Source organism: Rattus norvegicus, chromosome 1 (genome assembly GCF_036323735.1).
Source record: "Rattus norvegicus strain BN/NHsdMcwi chromosome 1, GRCr8, whole genome shotgun sequence".
In the NCBI taxonomy this organism is placed as follows: Eukaryota; Metazoa; Chordata; class Mammalia; order Rodentia; family Muridae; genus Rattus; species Rattus norvegicus.
In genome coordinates this window covers 93,601,738-93,623,363 of record NC_086019.1, presented here as the reverse complement: position 1 = coordinate 93,623,363, position 21,626 = coordinate 93,601,738, and the positions used below count along the sequence as shown (strand labels likewise).

At 47.8% G+C, this 21,626-nt stretch overlaps 3 protein-coding genes and 1 pseudogene across 22 annotated transcripts in view; 3 read left to right on the top strand and 1 right to left on the bottom strand.

The window, feature by feature from the left end:
* The window catches only part of Catsperg (cation channel sperm associated auxiliary subunit gamma), a 30,762-nt gene extending 23,607 nt beyond the window's left edge, over window positions 1-7,155 (top strand). For 16 of the 20 annotated variants that reach the window (XM_039104388.2, XM_006228722.5, XM_039104337.2 and 13 more), the window contains 9 exons: window positions 151-231; window positions 314-370; window positions 3,898-4,054; window positions 4,233-4,296; window positions 4,399-4,494; window positions 4,725-4,814; window positions 6,160-6,252; window positions 6,359-6,458; window positions 6,557-7,155. In XM_039104388.2, the coding sequence (XP_038960316.1) occupies window positions 151-231; window positions 314-370; window positions 3,898-4,054; window positions 4,233-4,296; window positions 4,399-4,494; window positions 4,725-4,814; window positions 6,160-6,252; window positions 6,359-6,458; window positions 6,557-6,805 (987 nt within the window). In that variant the 3' untranslated portion in view covers window positions 6,806-7,155. Of the gene's footprint in view, window positions 1-150; window positions 232-313; window positions 387-3,897; window positions 4,150-4,232; window positions 4,297-4,398; window positions 4,495-4,724; window positions 4,815-6,159; window positions 6,253-6,358; window positions 6,459-6,556 lie in introns of those variants that run through there. The other 4 variants (XR_010064605.1, XR_005501787.2, XR_010064606.1 and 1 more) reach the window with 2 other exon arrangements.
* The window catches only part of LOC103689966 (MARCKS-related protein-like), a 980,777-nt gene that overhangs the window by 425,276 nt on the left and 533,875 nt on the right, over window positions 1-21,626 (bottom strand). The window lies entirely within an intron of this gene.
* On the top strand, window positions 7,813-13,871 carry LOC134483090 (large ribosomal subunit protein eL27-like; annotated as a pseudogene).
* On the top strand, window positions 14,675-21,507 carry Psmd8 (proteasome 26S subunit, non-ATPase 8). Its single transcript, NM_001100831.1, has 7 exons — window positions 14,675-15,074; window positions 16,236-16,308; window positions 16,429-16,531; window positions 18,032-18,197; window positions 18,957-19,057; window positions 20,198-20,309; window positions 20,943-21,507. The coding sequence occupies exons 1-7, from the start codon at window positions 14,706-14,708 to the stop codon at window positions 21,078-21,080; spliced, it is 1,062 nt and encodes a 353-aa protein (NP_001094301.1). The 5' UTR covers window positions 14,675-14,705; the 3' UTR covers window positions 21,081-21,507.

The window sequence follows — 21,626 nt, the reverse complement described above, 5'->3', positions numbered from 1 at the left end:
ACGTACGGACCGTTGGCTGTTGTCCCTCTGGTCCCCTGCATAGTAAATGGAACGCCCCTCCTCTGAGTCCCTGAGCCTTTGAACGTCTCTGGATCCTAGGACAGATTTGGAAGGTCCTCTATTTCAGTCTCTCCTTTCCCTCTTCCTTAGATTAAAATCACAGACAAAAGGAAATGCTCTGAACAGGGAATAACTGGACGTAACCTGAAAAAGACTTCTATGTTGATCAAGGTGTGGTGCGAGTTTTGGGGAGGGATGTAGAGAGAGGACACTGGCCCTTGGTGTATCTACAATCACTGGTTCCTCCTCACAGGTACTGGGCGCTTCGGGGAAATGCTTCCAAGCCACAACCCTTGACACGATCATTCGAGTACTGGACTTTTTGGGTACTGGGGACTGGTACTGTGGGTGGAGGGTTGGCCCAAGTCCCCAGAGGGCTGGTTCCTGTTGCTGTCCTGGGAATGTTGTAAATCCATTCAGATTTTAAACCTATAGGTATGAGTGTTTTGCCTCTGTGTGTGGTGGTTTACTACTTATGTGCCTGGTGCCTTCAGAGGACAGAAGAGTGTCTTTTGATCCCCTAAAACTAAAGTCACCAATGGTTGTGAGCTGTCATGTGGGAGATTGTGACCGTCCTCCTCAATCGCAACCGCACGCCGCTACACACTGATTTTATTATTTATTTATTTATTTGAAATTTCCAGTGCTAGAGATTGAACTCAGGCCTTTGAAGGTGCTCGGTGAGCAAGCACTCTACCACTAAGGTGCCCACCCCCAAACCCGCACACATTGTTCTACGTTTTCCGACTCAAATGTTCATTCTTCCCTTTGGCTTTGTTGGTCTTCTCTCGCGTGCACAGGTGCTGTCCCCCACCCCCAGCACGAAGTTATAGTCACTGAGGCCAGGAGCAATGCAGACGAACCCAGAGAGCTCATAAGTGGTAGAGCTTAGAGTCTTTGTTGTCCATAACGTCCCTGTTCGTCCACTAGCAAACTCACCTCGGGGCCCCTCCTTCCTGATTTAGAATGACCCAGGAAGTAGAAGACGGCTGTAATAGGCACAGACTCCTTAGATGGAATGTGTTGGGCTAAAGGAACAAGTCACAAGCTTGACTGAGTCAGGATGAGTAAAGAGGAAAAGAGAGGGCTGGAGAGATGGCTCAGCGGTTAAGAGCACCTGACTGCTCTTCCAGAGGTCATGAGTTCAATTCCCAGCAACCACATGGTGGCTCACAACCATCTGTAAAGAGATCCGATGCCCTCTTCTGGTGTATCTGAAGACAGCTACAGTGTACTTATATATAATAAATAAATAAATCTTTGAAAAAAAAAAAAAGAGGAAAAGAGAGAGATTGGGCTGTTCACATCTGGGTGTGTGTTGGGTACAAGTAAGTGAAAGATTGAGAGAGAGAGAGAGTGTGTGTGTGTGTGTGTTTTCTAAAAAGCTAAAGGAGGAGACAAGTGTAAGGGAAGAAAGTTGAGGTTTAGAGGAGAAAATAGATAGGTTTTAGGTGTGGTCTTTCTTTTTCTTTTTGAGACAGGGTCTCACTGGGCTCTGTAGACTACAGTGATTCAGCCTCCTTAGCTGGATCCCTTGTTGCGTTGCTAGACGTGGAATGCAGGGACCCAAACATGCTAATCATTACTGTATGATGAGCCATGTGCCAGCCTTCTGGATCAATTTTGAAGGTTAAAAACAGGAAGCTAAGCAGGCATGGTGAAGGCATTCCTATAGCCCAATACTGAGCAGGCAGAGAGGCGCAGCCATACCCTTAGCATTTCGCTGTGGATTCTAGGCCTGTTCTCTGTAGGGTCAAGCTACATTCACAGCCTAGGAAGTTTTATCACTTGAACATCTTGGAGAAATGGAAGTCCCTCTACTAAGATGAGTCCTAATAGACCGATAGATCTCCTAGTGAGTGCTGATAGGATGTGACTAGTGCAGGCCTGCCATGGAAGGCTCTCAGCCTACATACAATCTCTGGATGTCATGACCTAGACCTAGGTGGGCCTAGACAGAGTCTTCATTCTGAAGACGTTGGGGGCAAGGGAGGCTGAAGTGCCTGACCAACGGTAATCATTCTGGGCTCTATTTCCCTTGGGTGGGCTGGAGAGATGGCTCAGCGGTTAAGAGCACTGACTGCTCTCCCAGAGGTCCTGAGTTCAAATCCCAGCAACCACATGGTGGCTCGCGACCATCTGTAATGAGACCTGATGCCCTCTTCTATTTTCCTGGGGTATCATGTGCCCCTTCTAGTCATTATAGTTCAAGGTCACACCTGTGAGGTGTGAAGAGGAGCTGGAGCTGTGCAGGTGCAGGTGCCAGTGGTATCTGAGCCCCACCTGCTTCAGCTGCAATTTGGCCTTTCTGTGCCCAGTTTCTCATTTATTTTTTGAGACAGGGTCTCATATAGCCGAGGCTTGCTATGTAGCTAAGGATGGCCTTGAATTCACCAACCTCCCTTGCCTCAGCCTCCAAAGTGCTGAGATTACAGGTATGAGCTGCCATACCAAGCCTCCACTTCCCCCAACCCCTGGACAGGGCCTCAGCCTGTAGTCCAGGCTAGCCTGAACTCACTGTAGTCCAGACTGTCCTTAAACTCACAGCTACGGGCCTGCATTGTTTTCCCAATTGCTGGTATTCTAGCATGAGCCACCACAGCTGGCTGTCCCTGACTTTCGTCATCTGTTTTGGTTGCTGCTGTTTTTTTTTGTTTGTTTTTTTTTTGTTTTGTTTTGTTTTTGTTTTTGTTTTTTTCGGAGCTGGGGAACGAACCCAGGGCCTTGCACTTGCTAGGCAAGCACTCTACCACTGAGCTAAATCCCCAACCCCGGTTGCTGCTGTTTTGACACAAGGTCTTGCTCTACATAAAACACTGGGGTTTGGCCTCCAAATCCCAGATCCTCCTGCCTCACCCTCCTCCGCACCTCAGCCGTTCTAACTGGAGGACACTGCCCAGGGCGATGCTATACACCTCTAATCTCCGCGCTCTGAAGGCAGAGGCAGAAATATCTTTATGAGTTCAAGGCCAGCCTGCTTTATACAGTGAGTTCCAGGACAGCTAGGACTACACAGATCCTGCCTCAAACAAACAAACGAACAAACAAACAAACAAACAAGCAAAGAAGAATAGCAGAATGAGGTGAGCCAATGCTCTGCATCACACAGGACTCACACAAGCCACATAGGTCTAATTAAGAAAATGTACCAGGCAGCAGTGGGACACAACTTTGATCCCCGTACTTGGGAGGCAGAGACAGGAGGTTATTTATGAGTTCAAGGCCAGCCTGGTTTACAGAGTTCCAGAATAGCCAGGACTACACAGAGAAACCCTGTCTCAAAAAACAAAACAAAACAAAACAAACTCCAAGAAAAGAAAATATATGCTCTTTTGGCTAGCAGGCATACTTTGTAGGCAGAACACTGTAAACATGATAAATGAACCTTTAGGGCTGGAGAGCTGACTCAGAGGTTAAGAGCACTGACTACTCTTTCAGAGGTCATGAGTTCAATTCCCAGCAACCACATGGTGGCTCACAACCATCTGTAAAGAGATCCGATGCCCTCTTCTGGTGTATCTGAAGACAGCTACAGTGTACTCATATATAATAAATGGATAAATCTTAAAAAAAAAAAAAAGAAAAGAAAAAAAAAGGCAGTACATGGCTTGCTTAGCACTTGAGGGAGGCCCTGGCTCCAAGGTCAGCACTGGAAAGGAGAAGCAGGCAGTCCATAAGAATTTGGGGATAGACTGCAGTCTGCCCACAGGCCATGCCGGGGGGGGGGGGGGGTGTTGGGAGGTAGCCACCATGTGCTTTTAGAGGGGTGGATTTCCCTTTGCTCCTTCAAAGCGATCCGGGCCACCCCCGAGCAGGAAGTCTTTTTTTCCTACCCAGGGTTTCCTGATGACGAAAATATTCATCGGCTGTCCACCTGGCAAGCGTCTGGCCTTCGATGTCTCCTACACAGTTATGCATTCCCAGAAGATAAACAAGCACTATCTTGACTGTGTGGTCAAGGACCCCGAGATGCCGTGCTTCCTCTTTCGTGACTGTGTGTCCCATCCCTTCTCCCAAATTTACTGCCCTCCCGTTTGCTTTCCCTCACTCATTCCCTCCTGCTACAGCCCCACCACCTTTTGCTCTAACCTAGAGTCTCCCTCTACCCTTCTTCTGTTCCTCTTTGGACAAAGCTAATTTCTTCCTCCCCTGCTCTCCTTCCCAACCCGCAGTATTCCAGCCCTTCTTCTTAGTCCAGGACTTAGTGACGGGAGACTCTGGCAGCTTCTTGGGCAGGTGAGGACAGACTGGTTGCCGACTTCTGGTACTTGACAGTGGGAGAGGGAGATGAGTGGTTTAAGACCCTAAGTGATCCACGATTGCCTCTGCATTCTTCAGTTATGTGCTGAAGGTGGTGGGCGGTGGTCGCACAGAAGAAACCATCAAAGACTACACAGAAGAGGAAATCTTCCGTTACAACAGCCCGCTGGACACGTAATCCCCTTGGGGTCCTGGTCCACAGCTGGTGGGTCTGGTCTATTGGGTCTCCCCTCCCACTTGTAGTTAAGCAGGGGACTCTTTCTGCCAACTACAAACACTCAAGGTGCCTCAGAGAGGAAAGCCAAGGGTCCCGCAACCCTGCCCCGTCCTCAAGTTCCCCACCCTTAGGTGCTGAGAACCATCTGCACTCTCAACCCACTTTGACTCTTTATGGGCCTGCTTAGAACGAAAAGTCTCATCTGGAAAACCAAAGCTGAAAGGACCACCAGTGACAACAAGTTCTACATAATGTCCCATAAGAGCCCCGGAATAGAGTGAGTGTAAGCCCTGAGACCTCTGCCCTCTGGGCTAGTCTTGAATTCACTATTTACCTACTGAGCAGCATCCCCACACCCCCACTCTGTTATTTTTATCTTTTATCTTTTTTTTTTTTTTTTTTTTTGGAGCTGGGGACCGAACCCAGGGCCTTGCGCTTCCTAGGTAAGCGCTCTACCACTGAGCTAAATCCCCAGCCCCCACTCTGTTATTTTTGTCTTGCACAGAGGCTATGTGACTCCACCTATTCTAAAATTATGATTGTCCTCCTTCTGAAATGTGGGGATCATAGATATACCCTTTGCACAAGCTTCTCCCCACCCACCCCATCCTTCTGGCCCATTGTGCTTGTCTCTGAGAGGATTCCCAGATAGTCACATTAATTGTATCTGTGTTTCCAAAGGAGGGCTATCCTTTGCACAGAGAGGTTCTCCTGGAAGTCTGGGGTCGTTTACTCTGCCTTCAAGCCTTAGATCAAATAAATGCTCCTTCCTTCTGGAGGGCTTAGCCATGCTCTTCTTTTTCCAGATGGGCAGTCAATCCCTCTGGATTCCCACATCTTTTCCCACCCTGAGCCTTTACCTGCACCTCCTCAGCCTTCCCCGACCCTCTGCCTGAATATCTTACAGTTTGGTCCTGACCACTCAGAACCTGTCACTGTCTCCTGGAGGACCTGTCTCTCTCTAGCACAATCTTTGAATAGACACAATCTAACATTTTTTTGAAAATGAAGAATGAACGAGTTAAGGCATGGTCACCATTCGTTGACAGCTAAGTGGAGAAAACTGTAGAGGACCTCGTCAGGATGGAAGGGCTTGGAAACCACTTCTAACTCAATGAAAGGGAAAACTAATCTATCATAAGGCAGCAGATATGTAGGCTTAGATTTTTTTTGAATCTGGGTTTATTAAATAATGGCCAAGAGGGAATTTGTGAGGAAAGATGTGTCCGTATCTAGCTCATGTCCAGACTGTACTCGTGGGATGAAGGTGGCACACAGTAGGTATTCAATCCAATATCTGAGTCAGTCGGGAGGTGGAGGCAGCCGCAGGCAGCAGCTGAGCGGCCGGTTTGATGGCTGGTGCTCACACAGCCTCACTGTCTGAACGGGGCAGGCGGGTGGAGGCGGAGCCTAGAGACTGGAGGTGTGGTTCAGTGGGAGAACACTTCCCGCACCACTCCAGTGAGTTGGGTCTTGGCCCAGCAGCAGAGTGCTTGCCTGACTCTCACGAGGCCCCAAGTTCAGTCTGAAGCACCATGGTCACCAGACAGCAGGCAGATTGGAGAGACTAGTGTTTCCCCTGGAGTGTAGGGTGCTACCTCTGCCTACACTTGGACCTGTAGGTGGCTGTGTTCGGAGAACTCCCCTTGCTACGACATCATCCCCACAGACATCTTTCCACCTGAATTCTTCTTCAAGTTGTTAGTGAGCAATAGGTAAGCCAGGCGCGTAGCTGGGGATGGGGGTGCCGCGTGCCGAGATTGTTCCCTGGCATGGTGCCCCCACTAAGTAACTCAATCCTGGGCTCCATCCCCTCACCAGAGGTGTAGACGACAGCACATACTGTGACTACCAGCTCACCTTCATAGTGCACATCCACGGGCTGCCGCTCAGCAGCAAACGGTCCTCCTTCACTTTTGTCGTGAGTGGCAGCCAAAGGCTTCCCTGCTGGGTGGGCAGGGGTTCACCTACTGCTATCCCCCCACCCGACCCCTTGTGACTGTTGTGCTGGGCTTGCAGGTGTCCTCCACCATCTTTCTAGGCTTGGTGGTCCTCTACATCCTGTTCTGCCTCCTGTGGCCTCACATATCGAGGGCCTGGGCCTCACTACGCTGGAGGATTAACAACATCATGGCGTCCGAGTCCTACTTCACATACGCCACCTCCACTGCGGGCTTCAGCCTCCAGTCCCACAGCTCAGAAGAAAGTTTCAAGGGTCCCCCCAGAGTAGATTCCAAAGAAGGCAATGTTCAAGCTAAGAAAGCATAGGTGGAGGGGTTGGGGATTTAGCTCAGCGGTAGAGCGCTTGCCTAGCAAGCGTGAGGCCCTGGGTTCAGTCCCCAGCTCCGGGGGGAAAAAAAAAAGAAAAAAAAAAAGAAAAAAGAAAAAAAAAAGAGAAAAAAAAAAAAAGAAAAAAAGAAAGAAAAAAAAAGAAAAAAAAGAAAAAAAAAAAAAAAAAGAAAGCATAGGTGGCCTGAATCGCTGGTCTTGTCTTCCTTATAAACTGTTAGGCCTCTCCTCCTGGGGACGAATGCAGCCTTACACCTACCCAGGATCTTCTGGTTTGCTAGAATGTTCATGTCTCTCTCAGACCCTAATAAAGCCTCATTTCAGTACCAGTCCCAAGTCCGCAGAGACTAGTCTGCCCTAGTTAACCGCCGAAACATCAGAATCTGGTTTCCGAGATGGCGCAGCAGATAAAGGGGCTTGATCCCAAGCCTGACAACCTGGGTTTGATCCCCAGGACTCGTCAGGTCTAAAAGAGCTGACTCTCTGAAGCTGTCCTCTGGCCTCCTCATGTGTGCACACGCACGCACGAATACACCCTAACAGTGTGTTTTAAGTTAAGCCAGGTGTATGTCTTTATTCCCAGCAGAGGAGGCAGAAGCAGGTGGAGCCCTGAGTTTGAAGTCAGCTTGGTCTACATAGCAAGTTCCAGCCCAGGCAGATCTATATAGACCCTGTCTGAAACCAAACAAAAACAAATGAACAAAAAACATCAGAACAAACCACAAAATGATGCTAGTTAGTGTGGTGGCTGGGACTGACCATCTGAACACTTAGGAGGCTGAGGAAGCAGAAATATTCTGTTTGAGGCCAGTCTGGGTTACTTAGTGACTTCCAGGCTGGCGTGGACTAACCAAGAGAAAGATCCATTAAACCATCAATGATTTTAAAAGTCAAGGTTGGGAGAGATGGCTCAGCCGTTAAGAGCACCAGCTACTCTTCCAGAGGTCTGAGTTCAATTCTCAGGAAGCATCCAGTGACTCACAACTCATAATGTGTTCTGATGCCCCCTTGTGGCCTGTAGGTGAGCATGCAGACAGAGGATCCATATACATAAATCTAAGGGGCTGGAGAGATGGCTCAGTGGCTAAGAGCACTGACTGCACTTCCAGGGGTCCCGAGTTCAATTCCCAGCAACCACACGACAGCTCACAACCGTTTGTAGCTCTAATTCTAGGGGCTCTGACACCTTCAAACATGCAGGCAAAACGCCAATGCACATAGACTTAAAACCTTAAAAAGTTAAGCGTGTTCTTGGCACAGGTGCTTGGAAATAGTTGTAAAATGTTTGAAGGTTTAGGTTTTTCAAAACCTATTTTACTAAGGATTCTTTTTTTTAAAAAGATTTATGTATGTATGAGTACACTGTTGCTGTCTTCAGACACACCAGAAGAAGGCATCAGATCTCATTACAGATGGTTGTGAGCCACCATGTGGTTGCTGGGAATTGAACTCAGGACCTCAGGAAGAGCCATTAGTGCTCTTAGCCACAGAGCCATCTCTCCAGCCCTCCTCCTCTTTTTTTTTCCGGAGTTGGGGACCGAACCCAGGGCCTTGTAGTTGCTAGGCAAGCGCTCTACCACTGAGCTAAATCCCCAACTCCTCCTTTTTTTTAAAGATTTATTTATTCTATATGAATACACTGTCACTCTCTTCAGACACACCAGAAGAGGGCATCAGATCTCCATCACAGATGGTTGTGAGCTGGGAATTGAACTCAGGACCTTTAGAAGAGCAGTCAGTGCTCTTAACCACTAAGCCCCCTTTACTGTTTTTTTTTTTTTTTTTTTTTGTTTTTTTGTTTTTTCCGGAGCTGGGGACCGAACCCAGGGCCTTGTAGTTGCTAGGCAAGCGCTCTACCACTGAGCTAAATCCCTAACCCCTACTAAGGGTTCTTAAACATTTTAACCTCCCTTCCAGCCAACCGCCCACCAGAGGGGCAAAGGGAGATGTGGACCTGTTTAGGAATAGTTCTTTGGGGCAGCACTAGTCTTCGTTGCCAGGATATTAGCAGTTCGGTTTCCATGAATTGGCAGTAGTAACTCCATCTACTTGTGAACACCATTCATGAATTAGCAACAGCAGTGCAGTTTGATGGAGAAGAAACCGCAAGGCTCTGCCAACCGGCCCGAGGCTGCAGATGCTGTAAGAAACTGCTGGAATACCATGGATAGTTCTCTGGTGCATTTTTATCTTTGAAGTCACAACAAACTATCATCAGCAAAGAAGGCAAGGTGACCGGTGTCAGCAAAGAGTGGCAAGGCGAACCAATATCACACAGCCTGGTCCACTGTCTGTTGGGTTATATTTATACCCTTTCCAAACATCCCATGCTCTCTCAAGCGTCTGCTCTAGCAAAAACATCACGTGCCCCTTTTCCGGGCAGCTTCCAGAAAAACAGCACGTCTGTTCTCAGCAAAACATCCTCCCACATGTCTGCCTCGGGAAAGCACGCTCTCATAAGACAGTTCCCAGAAAACCACCACATACCACAACTGATTCTCCAAAGAAACCAGGGATTTTTTCACTTTTTTTTTTCGGAGCTGGGGACTGAACCCAGGGCCTCACTGAGCTAAATCCCTAGCCCAATTTTTCACTTTCAAGCTTTGATTTCCACTCAACAGTTTGATTTCCTGAGAAACTATTCAGAGTGGCTACAGAACAGGCAATTATGGCTGCTGTCTTTCCAGATGACTCTACCTGAGTACCTGCCCCAGCAGCTCAGCTCCTCTGATACGATGGCATCCCCTCTACTCTCCAGGTCCTGTCTGTGGCCTGCATCGTGTTCTATCTGCTGCCCTGACTGTGACAGCCAGTGCCTGTCTAGTGGCTCATGGGCAATGAGAGGTTCTGTAATAGTTTGCAAGGAGGGCTGGAGAGATGGCTCAGTGGTTAAGAGCACTGACTGCTCTTCCAGATGGTCCTGAGTTCAAATCCCAGCAACCACATGGTGGCTCACAACCATCTGTAATGGGATCTGATGCCCTCTTCTGGTGTGTCTGAAGACAGCTACAGTGTACTCATATACTAATAGTTTGCAAGGAGTCAACCCTATGCTTGAGCATTCTACATGGAAGTGATAATTTATGAGGTTGTGGTTGATTATTTTTCTTTACATTCATTTAGTGTGTGTGCGTTTGGGGCAGGGGTAGGCATCCACGCCACGGTATGCATGTGGAGGTCAGAGAACAACTCGTAATAGATTTTTTTTCTGTCCTTTGAGTTCCAGGATTTAAACTCAGGCTGTCATGCTCGGTGGCAATCACACTACAGGACCTATCTCAATGCCCTCCCCCCCTTTTTAAGTCTCACTGTATAACAGAGCAGCCGTAGGCCAAGCTGCCCTTAAACCCGCACTGATTCTTATGTCTCTGCTTTATGAATGATGAGATTCCAAATATGTGCCCGAGAGTCAAGCTTCTGTTTGTTTTTCTACAAACTCCATCCCCCCCCTTTTTAAATAAAAGACTTGTATTTGTATGTGCAAGTACTTCCTGTTTATGTGCATCACATGGGTGCCAGTGGAGACAAGAAAAAGGTACTGGATCGCTTGGAACGGAAATTACAAATGGTTGTAAGGGGACACACGGGAGCTGGAAACCCAAAACTGGATTCTCTCTGAGGGCCACAAGTGCTTTAAGCCATGTCGTCTGCACCTCCACTTCTCCCTCCTACCCTCCCTCCCCTACTCTCTCTTCTGTGGAGCGAGGGTCTCATGTAACTCAGGTTGGCTTTGGAGGATGACTTTGAAATCCTGATGCTTCTCCATCTCCCCAACTCGGAGATCACAGCTTTCCCTAGCACACTCTCCTCGGTGTTGTTAGCAAAGGCTTTGGGGTCTGGCCCCTCCATGTCTGCTCAAGTCTGTACTTTCAGCCCTGCCTTCCATCTTCACCCTCGGAGGCCGAAATCTCATGTCCAGTTGCTCAGAGAAGGGGTGAGCCCTAAGTCGTATCAACCACTGAGTTCAGGGTCCCCACTCTACCAATTGCAGGGCAGCAAAGTCAATCCTATGCCATTCCGAATCATATCCCAGTGTTTTGCTTGTGTGTTTTGCACAATGGCAGTTCTGAAGTGTCCGAGAAAGAACAAAAGGATACAAAGAAAGCAATGTGACAGGTGGGCATTGTAGCCCTGACCTTTAAACGCCAGCACAGATGAGGAAGAAGCAAGCGACCCCCTATCCTGAGAATAATGTATTATAGAGCTATTTTGGGGGCAGGTGTCAGGATACTTTGGGGGTGATATTTATGTACTGATGGAAGTGAATATTGGATAAAATTGGGAAATTCTGGCTAGTGAGATGGCTACTCAGGTAAAGGGACTTGTTGCCAACCCTGGTAACCTATTTGACCCCCAGAGCATGACAGGAAGAGAGACACCTCTCCTGGTTTGTCCTCCCATTTCAGTGCTGTGGCAGTCTCCCTCTCAAAAGTAAATTAGTGACTTTATTTGGGGGAAAAAAAAAAAAGATCCTCAGGCGGGAGAGGTGTCTCAGCAGTCAAGAGCACTGACCGCTCTTCTACAGGACCTGATTCCCAGCAAGCACATGGCCATCTGATGCCCTCTGCTGGCCTGCAGAGGTACAGGCAGATAGAGCACTCACATAAAACACATAAGCTTTATTTTTCTTAAAAAAAAAAAAAAAAAGGTTGTTCTTTCCTTTCTGCTGGGTGTCGGCTGCTTGCTGTAGAAATGGGCAAGTTCATGAGACCCGGGAAAGTAGTGCTGGTCCTGGCTGGACGCTACTCCGGACGCAAAGCCATCATGGAAGAACTTGGATGATGGTACCTCAGACCGCCCTCACAGCCACACCCTGGTGACTGGAATTGACTGCTATCCCCGAAAAGTTACAGCCGCCATGGGCAAGAAGAAAATCACCAAGTGAGCCAAGATCAGGTCCTCTGTGACTAGAGCCACCTCATGCCTACAAGGCACTCTGTGGACATCCCAGTTGGACAAAACTGGTGTCAACAAGGATGTGTTCAGAGACCCATCATTGAAACACAAGGCCAGCCCGGAGGCCAAGGTCAAGTTCGAGGAGAGATACAAGACAAGGAAGAACAAATGGTTTTTCCCAGAAGCTTTGCTTTCAATGGTATTTTTATTTTCGCCATTAAAAATTAAAACAAAACAAAACAAAAAACCAACAAAAACGACAACAACAAATCAAGAGTCCCTGGATAGCCAGGGCTACCCAGAAAACCCTTGTCTTAAAAAACTAAACAGGGCTGGAGAGATGGCTCAGTGGTTAAGAGCACTGACTGCTCTTCCAGAGGTCCTGAGTTCAAATCCCAGCAACCACATGGTGGCTCACAGCCATCTGTAATGGGATCCAATGCCCTCTTCTGTGTATATTTACACTGAAGACAGTTCCAGTGTATTTATATAAATAAATAAATAAATAAATAAATAAATAAATCTTTAAAACATTTTTATTTTTAAAAGGATGAAAGACGTTTAGGATGGTAAGAGCTACACAAAGAAACCCTGTCTCAAAAAATCAAAACCAAACCAAAATACAACAACAATAATGCTATAATAATAAAAACCATGAAACCTCTGCCGCTTTTTTTTTCTTTTTCTTTTTTTCGGAGCTGGGGACCGAACCCAGGGCCTTGCGATTGCTAGGCAAGTGCTCTACCACTGAGCTAAATCCCCAACCCCCCTCTGCTGCTTTTTGACATTTAAACCATAGGCATGTATGGTTTTTGTAAATAGTTCACACATTTATGTTTAGATTGTTTCTGTATAAATTTGAAGAAACGTATGGAAGGCCTTTAGAGATGCCAGGGAAGTCTCAAGGGTATTACTATCTAAAGGGGACCTGAACAAGGAGGGCATCAGTAGACATGATAACAAGAAAGGGAAAAATCTCAGACCAGATGACACTCAAGGAGAAGGAAGACCAAAGTGTGGATGATTCAGTCCTTAGAGGGGGGAACAAAATACACACAGGAGGAAAGATAGGGACAATGAGTGGAGCAAAGACTGAAGGAAAGGTCATCCAGAGACTGCCCCACCTGGGAATCAATCCCATCTGCAGCCACCAAACCCAGTCACTATTGCTGATGCCAAGAAGTGCTTGCTGACAGGAGCCTGATATGGACGTCTCTTTCCAGGCTCTGCCAGAGCCTTACTGATACAGATAAGGATGCTTGCAGCTAACCATTGGACTGAGCACGGGGACCCCAATGAATGAGTTAGAGAAAGGACTGAAGGAGCTCAAGGGGTTTGCAACACTATAGGAAGAATAACAATATCAAGGAACCCCCCCCCCAAGCTCCCAGGGATTGAATCACCAACCAAAGAGTACACATGGAGGGACCCAAAGCTCCAGCTGAATATGTAGCAGAATGTAGCACTGTCTGGCATCAATGGGAAGATAAACCCTTGATTCTCTGAAGGCTTGTTTCCCCACATAGGGGAATGCCAGGGTGTTGAGGTGGGAGTGGGGTGGGTGGGAGTGGGGGCATCTTCAGGGATAGGGTGGGAGGAGAGATTCGAGGGGGGAGGGGTTAACATTTGAAATGTAAATACATAAATATCCAATAAAAATAAAAGTAAAAAAAAACCCTATTATTTTTAAAAAAAGAAAGAAAAAAAATGGCCAAGCAAAGCAAGCATGCCCTCACTGTCTGTGGAGTCCTACTTATACTCTCCAAACGTCATGAGTCCTCTTACGGCTCTTGCTTCAGCAAAACATCACAAGTTTGCATCACATGACACAACCAGAAATTTCCACTCCAACCCTGTATTGAAAAATCAAAAGAAACAAACAAAAAAAACCCATCTTGGTATACACAAATGTGTGGGCTGCATGTATGGATATGTACCACATGTGTGCCTGATGTTTTTGGAGTTCAGAAAAGAATATCAGATTTCCTGAAACTGGAGTTAGAGTTACCACCATGAGGATACCGAGAATCCAACTTGTGTCTTTTGCCAAAACAGCAAGTGATCTTGACTTCTGAGCCATCTCTTCAACCTGTACTAGTTATATGTATAATTCCTCCATTTCCTGGCCTCACTTCTGCCAGGAGACCATATATATGTAATATAATTTTAAAATATATTTACTCTCATATATAAATATGATATATATATATCATATATATTTCAAGACAGGATTTCTCTGTGTAGGATTGGCTGTCCTGGAATTCACTTTGTAGACCAGTTTGGCCTTGAACTCACAGAGATCTGCCTGCCACTGCCTCCCAAGTGCTTGGATTAAAGGTGTGAACCACAAGGCTCGGTCTGTAATTATATTTTAATTCAAAAGGAAGAAAAAAGGGGACCTGAGAGATGGTTCAGTGGTTAAGGGCACTGACTACTTACACTTCCAGAAGTTCTGACTAAAATTTCCAGCAGCCACATACATGGTGCCTCACAAAGGGATCGGATGCTCTCTTCTAGTGTGTCTGAAGACAGTCACAGTGTACTCATATACATAAAATAAATAAATCTTGTTTTTGGTTCTTTTTTTTTTTTCGGAGCTGGGGACCGAACCCAGGGCCTTGCGCTTCCTAGGTAAGCGCTCTACCACTGAGCTAAATCCCCAGCCCCATAAATCTTGTTTTTAAAGGTCTGAAAAAGGTAAGAAAACTGTGGAAGAATAATAAACACGAGCGCCCTAATTTTAAACCCCACCTGCTAGTCCTCTCACAGTCCTAATAGTGATACCTGACAAGTTTTCCAAATGGTTCCACATCGCCACCTCTTGGCCTCGTGGCGGTACCCTTAAGATGGAAATTCTACAGATCGAAGCAAGGGCGGCCATGGTGACTACTGGAATGGGAGGAGCATTGTGGGAATTGTTTTCAGTTGGAGCAAACCGACTTCCGTTCACCATTTTGAATGACAACAGAGGCGGAGCTGTGGCATGTTCATTAAGGGCCGGACTGCGAAGGCGCCCAGAGGAGAGCCGCGGCGCTCCTCCCGCCGTGGGCAGAAGCTAGCAGTCGTAGCTCCGCCTCCGGCTTTGGGCTCCACCTCCCGGCCTCACTTCCGCCGGGAGAGCATTGCTCGGCGTCGTTGCCGTAAATCAGGTCGGCTGTTTGCTGCATCACGAAAGATGGCGGCCGCGGCGGCTACGGTGAACGGGACAACCGGCGTTTCAAGCTCCGGGCCCGCGGCCACCTCGGGCGGGATCCTACAGGCAGCGGCCGGCATGTACGAGCAACTCAAAGACGAGTGGAACCGGAAGAGCCCGAATCTTAGTAAATGTGGAGAAGAGCTGGGCCGCCTGAAGGTAAGGGGTCGCCGGGTCCTAGATGCCTAGTGCTTGAGGGAAGGTGACGGACGGGGGAGCTCAAGGCTAGTATAGTAGAGCGGGCCAAGGAATGAGAAGAGCGAAGTTCGGTGGGCCTGGAGGACTAAGAAGGGAGAGACGGCTGGAGCCAGCCAAACGCGACCCCTAAGGTAGCGGGGAGGGAGTGATGGAAAGATTGGTTCTGGCAGAATCGAATGAGATGCTTTGGTGCTTGGAGGGAGGCAGAAGTGGGATCAGACACTGACGAACGAGGAGATGGTGAGAAGAATAAGGCTGAGATGACGGGGCGTTAAGGGAATGTGTGGTAAATAAAGCCCAGGGACGCTGTGAGAGAGCAGAGGTTAGGAAACACCTGTTTGAAGAGGGGCGACAGGAACAGTTTGAGGCCATAATGGACCTAGAAGAGCATGATTTTTGGTTATAAACACATTTAGGTGTATACAAGGCCGGCGTGGTCTTCAATAGCGACTTTGAGGAGGTTTGGGGCTACGTAGACCTCGTCCCAAAAATTATATATGTAAATATATATGTATAGGTATATATATATATTATTAATAAGTAAGCAAGAAAATATGTATTAGGTCCCTAAGTTTACAAAGGAATGGTGTCTGGGCTGGACTGGGGGAAGGGGAAAATTAGCCCCACACTCCTTGACATAGCCTTGTTAACCCTTCTTAGGCAGACTGAGGAGGGGAAAGTCTCCCCAGGATCATAGCTAAAGATTATGTCCTATACTTGTAATCCCAGCACTTAAGAGGCTGACACTAGGGTCTCCAGTTCTAGATCAGACTGGCCTGCCTAGGGAGCTACTGTCTCAAACAAAACAAAAAAACCTAAAACAAGCCAAAAATAGCAACAGAAAGAATTGAGGTCATGGGTGTCTCCCCACCCCATGGTTCCACTGAGTGCCTCCTGTTTCCCAGTGGAGTAGTACTAATGTTTGTGAGATGAGGTAATCCTGTTGGTACTCTGTGTGCTCAGGCCCTGTGCTAAATGCTTTACAAGTCCTGACTCCTTTAATACTCATAGCAGTTGTGTGGGTTAGGATGCATGTGAGCTCCATTTTGCCAAGTAGGGACATGAAAGTTCAGAGAAAGTAAGTAATCTGTATTTGAAGTCTCTTCATTCCTTCCCTCTCAGTTGGTTCTGCTGGAGCTCAATTTCCTGCCAACCACGGGGACCAAACTGACTAAACAGCAGCTCATTCTGGCCCGTGAGTGTCACTGGGGTTGGTGGAGGGTGACGGGCTTGGGGTCATTGTAGGGATGTCTGTAGTGCTGATCCCAAGGGGATTCTAGTCACCACCTGAGAGTCCCTCTACTCTTACTCACAGGTGACATTCTGGAAATCGGGGCCCAGTGGAGCATCCTATGCAAGGACATTCCCTCCTTCGAGCGCTACATGGCCCAGCTCAAATGCTACTACTTTGATTACAAGTGAGGTTGGGCTCTCTAGGGAGGGGACTGAGGTAGGGGTGGGTAGTTCCTTGGTAGTTCATTTATCTCTGTCTTCTTCACCTGAGAACCATCGCTCTTCTTAGCTCTGTCCCCAGAAGCCAGAGAGCCAGAAGAGTAACTTAGAGCTCTTGAAACTGGGTTTGTTTATGTAGTCTATTTCTGTAAGTTTCTTTTTTTTTTTTTTTTTTCTTTTTTTCGGAGCTGGGGACCGAACCCAGGGCCTTGCGCTTGCTAGGCAAGTGCTTTACCACTGAGCTAAATCCCCAACCCCCTTCTGTAAGTTTCTAAACAGTTTTGTTTTCTTTATGTATTTCCATGTATATGTGTGCTCTGTCTGCTTGTATGTCTGAACACCACAGAAATGCATAGGGTCCCATTATAGATGGTTATGGGCCGCTATGTGGGTACTGGGAATTGAACTCAAAGACTTCTGAAAGTGCAGAGCTCTTCAAGCATCTAGTGCTTTTAACTGCTGAGCCATCTCTTCAGCCCCTCCAATGTTTTCCCTTATCTAGTCCTACACTATGGCCCCTCTTCCCAGTGTGGCTACGCATTACCCTTCATTCTTGACTCCTCAGACTGACATATCTATAGCAGCCAGTAGGATGCTACTTTGCTTTACTTTGCTGGTGTTTTATTTTGTTTGAGACAGGGTTCAAGGTGGTCTACCTGCCTGCGGCTGGAGATTATATGTAGTGCTGCCCCCTGCTGGTTTGTTTGTCGTTTTTTTTTTTTTTTCTTTGTGTTTTTGTTTTGTTTTGTTTTGTTTTGTGTAGCCTCGGCTGGCCTGGAACTCTGCCTCCTGAGTGCTGGGATTAACAGCATGGGCCACCATACACAGCTGTTGTTTTCTGAGGCTGTGTCTTGTATGCCCCAAGCTGACTGAGAACTCAGTTGTGTAGCTGATCTTGAACTTTCGATACTCCTACCTGTACCTCCCAGTGGCTGGGATTACAGGTGTGCACCCCCATGTCTTGTTTACAAAGTGCCAGGGATTGACCCAAAAGTCTCCTTCATTCGAGGGAAGCATTCTGCTCACTGAGCATTCGCCTCTGGATACTGTTCTTATGGCTTTACTTAGGTTAGACTGGTTTTTTTTTTTTTTTTCTTTTTTCTTTTTTCTTTTTTCTTTTTTTCGGAGCTGGGGACCGAACCCAGGGCCTTGTGCTCGCTAGACAAGCGCTCTTCCGCTGAGCTAAATCCCCAGCCCCTAGGTTAGACTGTTTAATTCACTTACGTTTACTGAACATGCCTTTATGATGTGGATACCGTGTGACAACTGTTAAACAGATGGGAAGTAGACGGATCACTGTGATCCATATATGTTCTGTTCATATGGCTGTGGCTTTTCTTGCCTCTCTGTACCTAACCTGTCTGAGCTTCTGCAAGTAGTTGTAAGATTACTGGAAGATAGACGAGGGACTTGGTTAGCTCCCAGGACCTATTAATTTTGGTTCCCTCCCACACTCTGGTTTACAGGGAGCAGCTTCCTGAGTCAGCCTACATGCACCAGCTCCTGGGCCTCAACCTCCTCTTCCTGCTCTCTCAGAACCGAGTGGCTGAGTTCCACACAGAATTAGAACGATTGCCTGCCAAGGACATCCAAACCAATGTCTACATCAAACACCCTGTATCCCTCGAGCAAGTGAGGCTGGGCAGGGGAAGGGAGATCCTGGGTGAGGTGGGTGGTACCACTTCAGACTTTGGTTTCCTGGAAGAATAATCAGCCATTACCAATCACCAGCTCTGTTAACCAGCAAAACAAATATGTGCCAGGCACCAGGATAGTTTAATGTTAAGGTGGATCAAACAGATAAACCCTAATATAGGGTCTATAAAGTAAGGAGGTAGAGAGGTCCCAAAAGAATGAGCCACCTGTGTGGTATGTGAGACATTAAGTGTTCTGGGGACTTTGGCCTGGGAGAGGTCAGAGAGGGTCTGAAAGGGCTAAGAGGTCATCCGGCAGAGGTGGTTTGTGTCCTATGGCTCAAACCTGCTGCCATACTTAAAGGGCAGCAAAGAAGACAGTGGAAGAAAGTGGGTAGAGCCAGGGTGAGGCCGGGGAGCTGAGGTTAGGAAGTTGTGTCAGATTCTGAGACATCCAGAGGACTAAGCTGTAAGGAGGGTGGCAGAGTGGCAGGTAGGTGTAGTGGGAGATGGGGTTGATACATACACCTCTTTCTCCCTTATGTTTGGAGAGAAGGTGGTTAGATGCCAGTCTAGATGAGGCTGCCAGGGAGTGTGTGTGAGCCAGGTAGGGCTTCTTGGAAGAGGAAGAGCCCAGTCTACTGGAGATGGGTGGGCTAAGTGGCAGAGGGTGTTCTGGTAGATCGGGGATTGCACCAAGGGAACAAGGAAAGCCTGTCACCTCCATCTTCCTCCTCTTCTTCCTTGGCCTTGGCAGTACCTCATGGAGGGTAGCTACAACAAGGTGTTCCTGGCTAAGGGAAACATTCCCGCTGAGAGCTATACCTTCTTCATTGACATCCTGCTGGATACTATCAGGTATGTGGGGTCCAGGCCCCCAGACTTCCCATCCTTGTTTGTCCCCTACATGCCAAACTGCCTGATTCCTATGGTTTGATGCACACCCTGGTGTTTCTCATAGTGTATCCCCTCCACCTCCTGTGGTGCATGGTGGGGTTACAAACTTGCACCACCACCCTGCTTTGTGTGGTGCTGGGAATAGAACCCATGCTTCAGGCATGCTAGGCACACTCTCTTGTTCGTTCATACAAGAACCTCCTCTAGATACTTGAAGAAGGGTGGTGTGTTCTTGTGAAGGTTCCTATGTGAAAAGACTTAGAGACTGAGGTGTGGGTTGTTGTGGTAATTATTAAAACATGGTTCTTTTATCCCTTGCTAGTGCTGGCTCCGTAGGTCCACATGGCATCTGTGGGGTATTTTCATCTCAATGCCATCCAGCTCTAGGGCACCATGCCATGTTAACACCCAGCTAGTCTCTGTCCCCGGTGGTCTCTCTGCCCCAGCTAGGCTAGCTGCATGCCGTGGCTGCCCTCTCCCGGCTGTCTATCTGTCTTGAACGCTGTTCATACTCCCAGAAACCTCTCTGCTGCTGCCCTGTTTACATTCCCAACATCCACCCCTAATAATTATGGTATGAACTCCCAATAACCCCTTAAAATTGACTCAATAAGCTGTAGCTTAGCAGTCAGATTTATATGTTAAGGTTTCAATCCACAATACATCCACACAATAAACTCACAACCAATATAAACTTCCCACCTAAATAAGGTAAACTGACCTGTAGAAATCCATCCCTTAAGAAGTATTCGTAACTACCTATGGCCATTTAAGGTCGCCCAAACCTAGGTTGTCCTTCTCTGCCTCCATCTTGGTTTTTTTGTTTTTGTTTTGCTTTTTTTTTTTCTCTTCTCTCCTGCCTTATAAAAACTTTGTCCTCTCTTTACTTTTTACTGTTCAATCATGGGTCTTGACCCATCCTGTGCCAGCCCTCACCTGCATAAAGTCTTCAACCTACACTGGGTCCCTTCTGGCCCTTGCCTGCTTTGTGGCTGGTCAAGTTGGTCCCCTCCTTCTGAGCCCTCAGTACTAGAGTCAGCCATTGGAAGACAGGGTCTGGGACGTTGTCTGCCCAGTGATGAGAGCTGTCACCTTCCACAGGGATGAAATTGCAGGATGCATTGAGAAGGCCTATGAGAAAATCCTTTTTGCTGAGGCTACCCGGATCCTCTTCTTCAGCACACCCAAAAAGATGACAGACTATGCCAAGAAGGTGGCTGGGGTGTGGGACAAGGGACTGTGGATCAGGGTTGGGGGTGGAGGATATTGTTCCCTGTCTGAATGGTGTCAGTGCACTGTGAGGATGGGACACCAAAAGAACAAAGACTGCCCATGACTAAACCCAGTTATGAGACTCCAGGCAAGTGGCGCAGCCTCTCTGAGCTTGCTGGCCTTTTCGTAGAAAGAGGCTAGAGTCTGGCACGTGTGGCGCCTAGCACAGTACCTGGGTCCAACTCTAGGCTCTGCATCCAGTTTGCCCTAAGAATTCCTTAGAAGCAGCACGGTTGCACTGCTTCATTTGAGTGTCCCCAGGGATGTTGGCTCCTTGGTGTCCCAGGAGGCAGGAGAGGAGGCAAGAGGATAATGTGAGGAGTGATGGGGACAGCTGCCAACTAGTTACTGTGGACCAAACACAGTCGTTCTCAGAGGCTTTTTTAAGTCCTCTAGACCCGTGGAGGAGGAGTGTGGTACCCATCTCAAACATGGAGGAACGGAGACAGAATAGACAGAATAAACCTAGTGGCAGTGATCCATTACAAAACAAGCCATGGTCCACTGGGAGGTGGCTACACAGGGTGGGGAGCAGCCTGTGGGTCACCCACCTACTTCTCATTTCTTTCCTCAGCGAGGTTGGCTGCTGGGCCCTAACAACTACTACAGCTTTGCCAGCCAGCAGCAGAAGCCAGAAGACAGCACCATCCCCTCCACTGAGCTGGCCAGGCAGGTCATCGAGTATGCCCGGCAGCTGGAGATGATTGTCTGAGCCTCGGCCAAGGTGGTGGGCATGGCTGGTCCAGCAGTCTTAGCACGGGCTGGCCCTCAATAAAGGCAGATTAACCTCCTATGGGCCCTAGTCTCCCCAGTGGGATGGTGGAGATAAGAATTTGGGAGTTTGGGGGCCTCTGGGCCTTCTGGGTGAGTGTTTCCTCCCAGTTGTCACTGCTCTGGGTTTTCAGCATAGCTGCCCAGTGGCCCGCAGGAGAGCACAGGCCCTGACTGAGGTGCTCTTCTAGCCAGCTGTGGGTGCCTTTTGGTACTGGGCAAGGGGATTGTTTTCCAGTGAAGCACCATGTGTCTCAGTTTTTAAAAAATGTTGGCCATGGATTAAATAATTTTTAAAATGACACATGAAACTGACTTTGTCTGTGGGCTACCATTTGAGCCTCTGTAATAAATGGTATGGACCCTGATGTGGATATATCTGGGTATATCCATTCTGGCCTCTCCTTGAGCCAGGATTGTAACTTAGACCGGACTGGCACTAGCTGGTTTCCTGCTTTGAAGTTCTTGGGAAACCAAGTCTAGCCAA

Bases quoted from the DNA above. Each gene is read 5' to 3' on its own strand.
- Psmd8 (NM_001100831.1), top strand. From the start codon at position 14,706: ATGTTCATTAAGGGCCGGACTGCGAAGGCGCCCAGAGGAGAGCCGCGG. The intron at 15,075-16,235 runs GTAAGGGGTCGC...CTTCCCTCTCAG, and splicing joins AAGAGCTGGGCCGCCTGAAG to TTGGTTCTGCTGGAGCTCAA. The intron at 20,310-20,942 runs GTGGCTGGGGTG...TTCTTTCCTCAG, and splicing joins TGACAGACTATGCCAAGAAG to CGAGGTTGGCTGCTGGGCCC.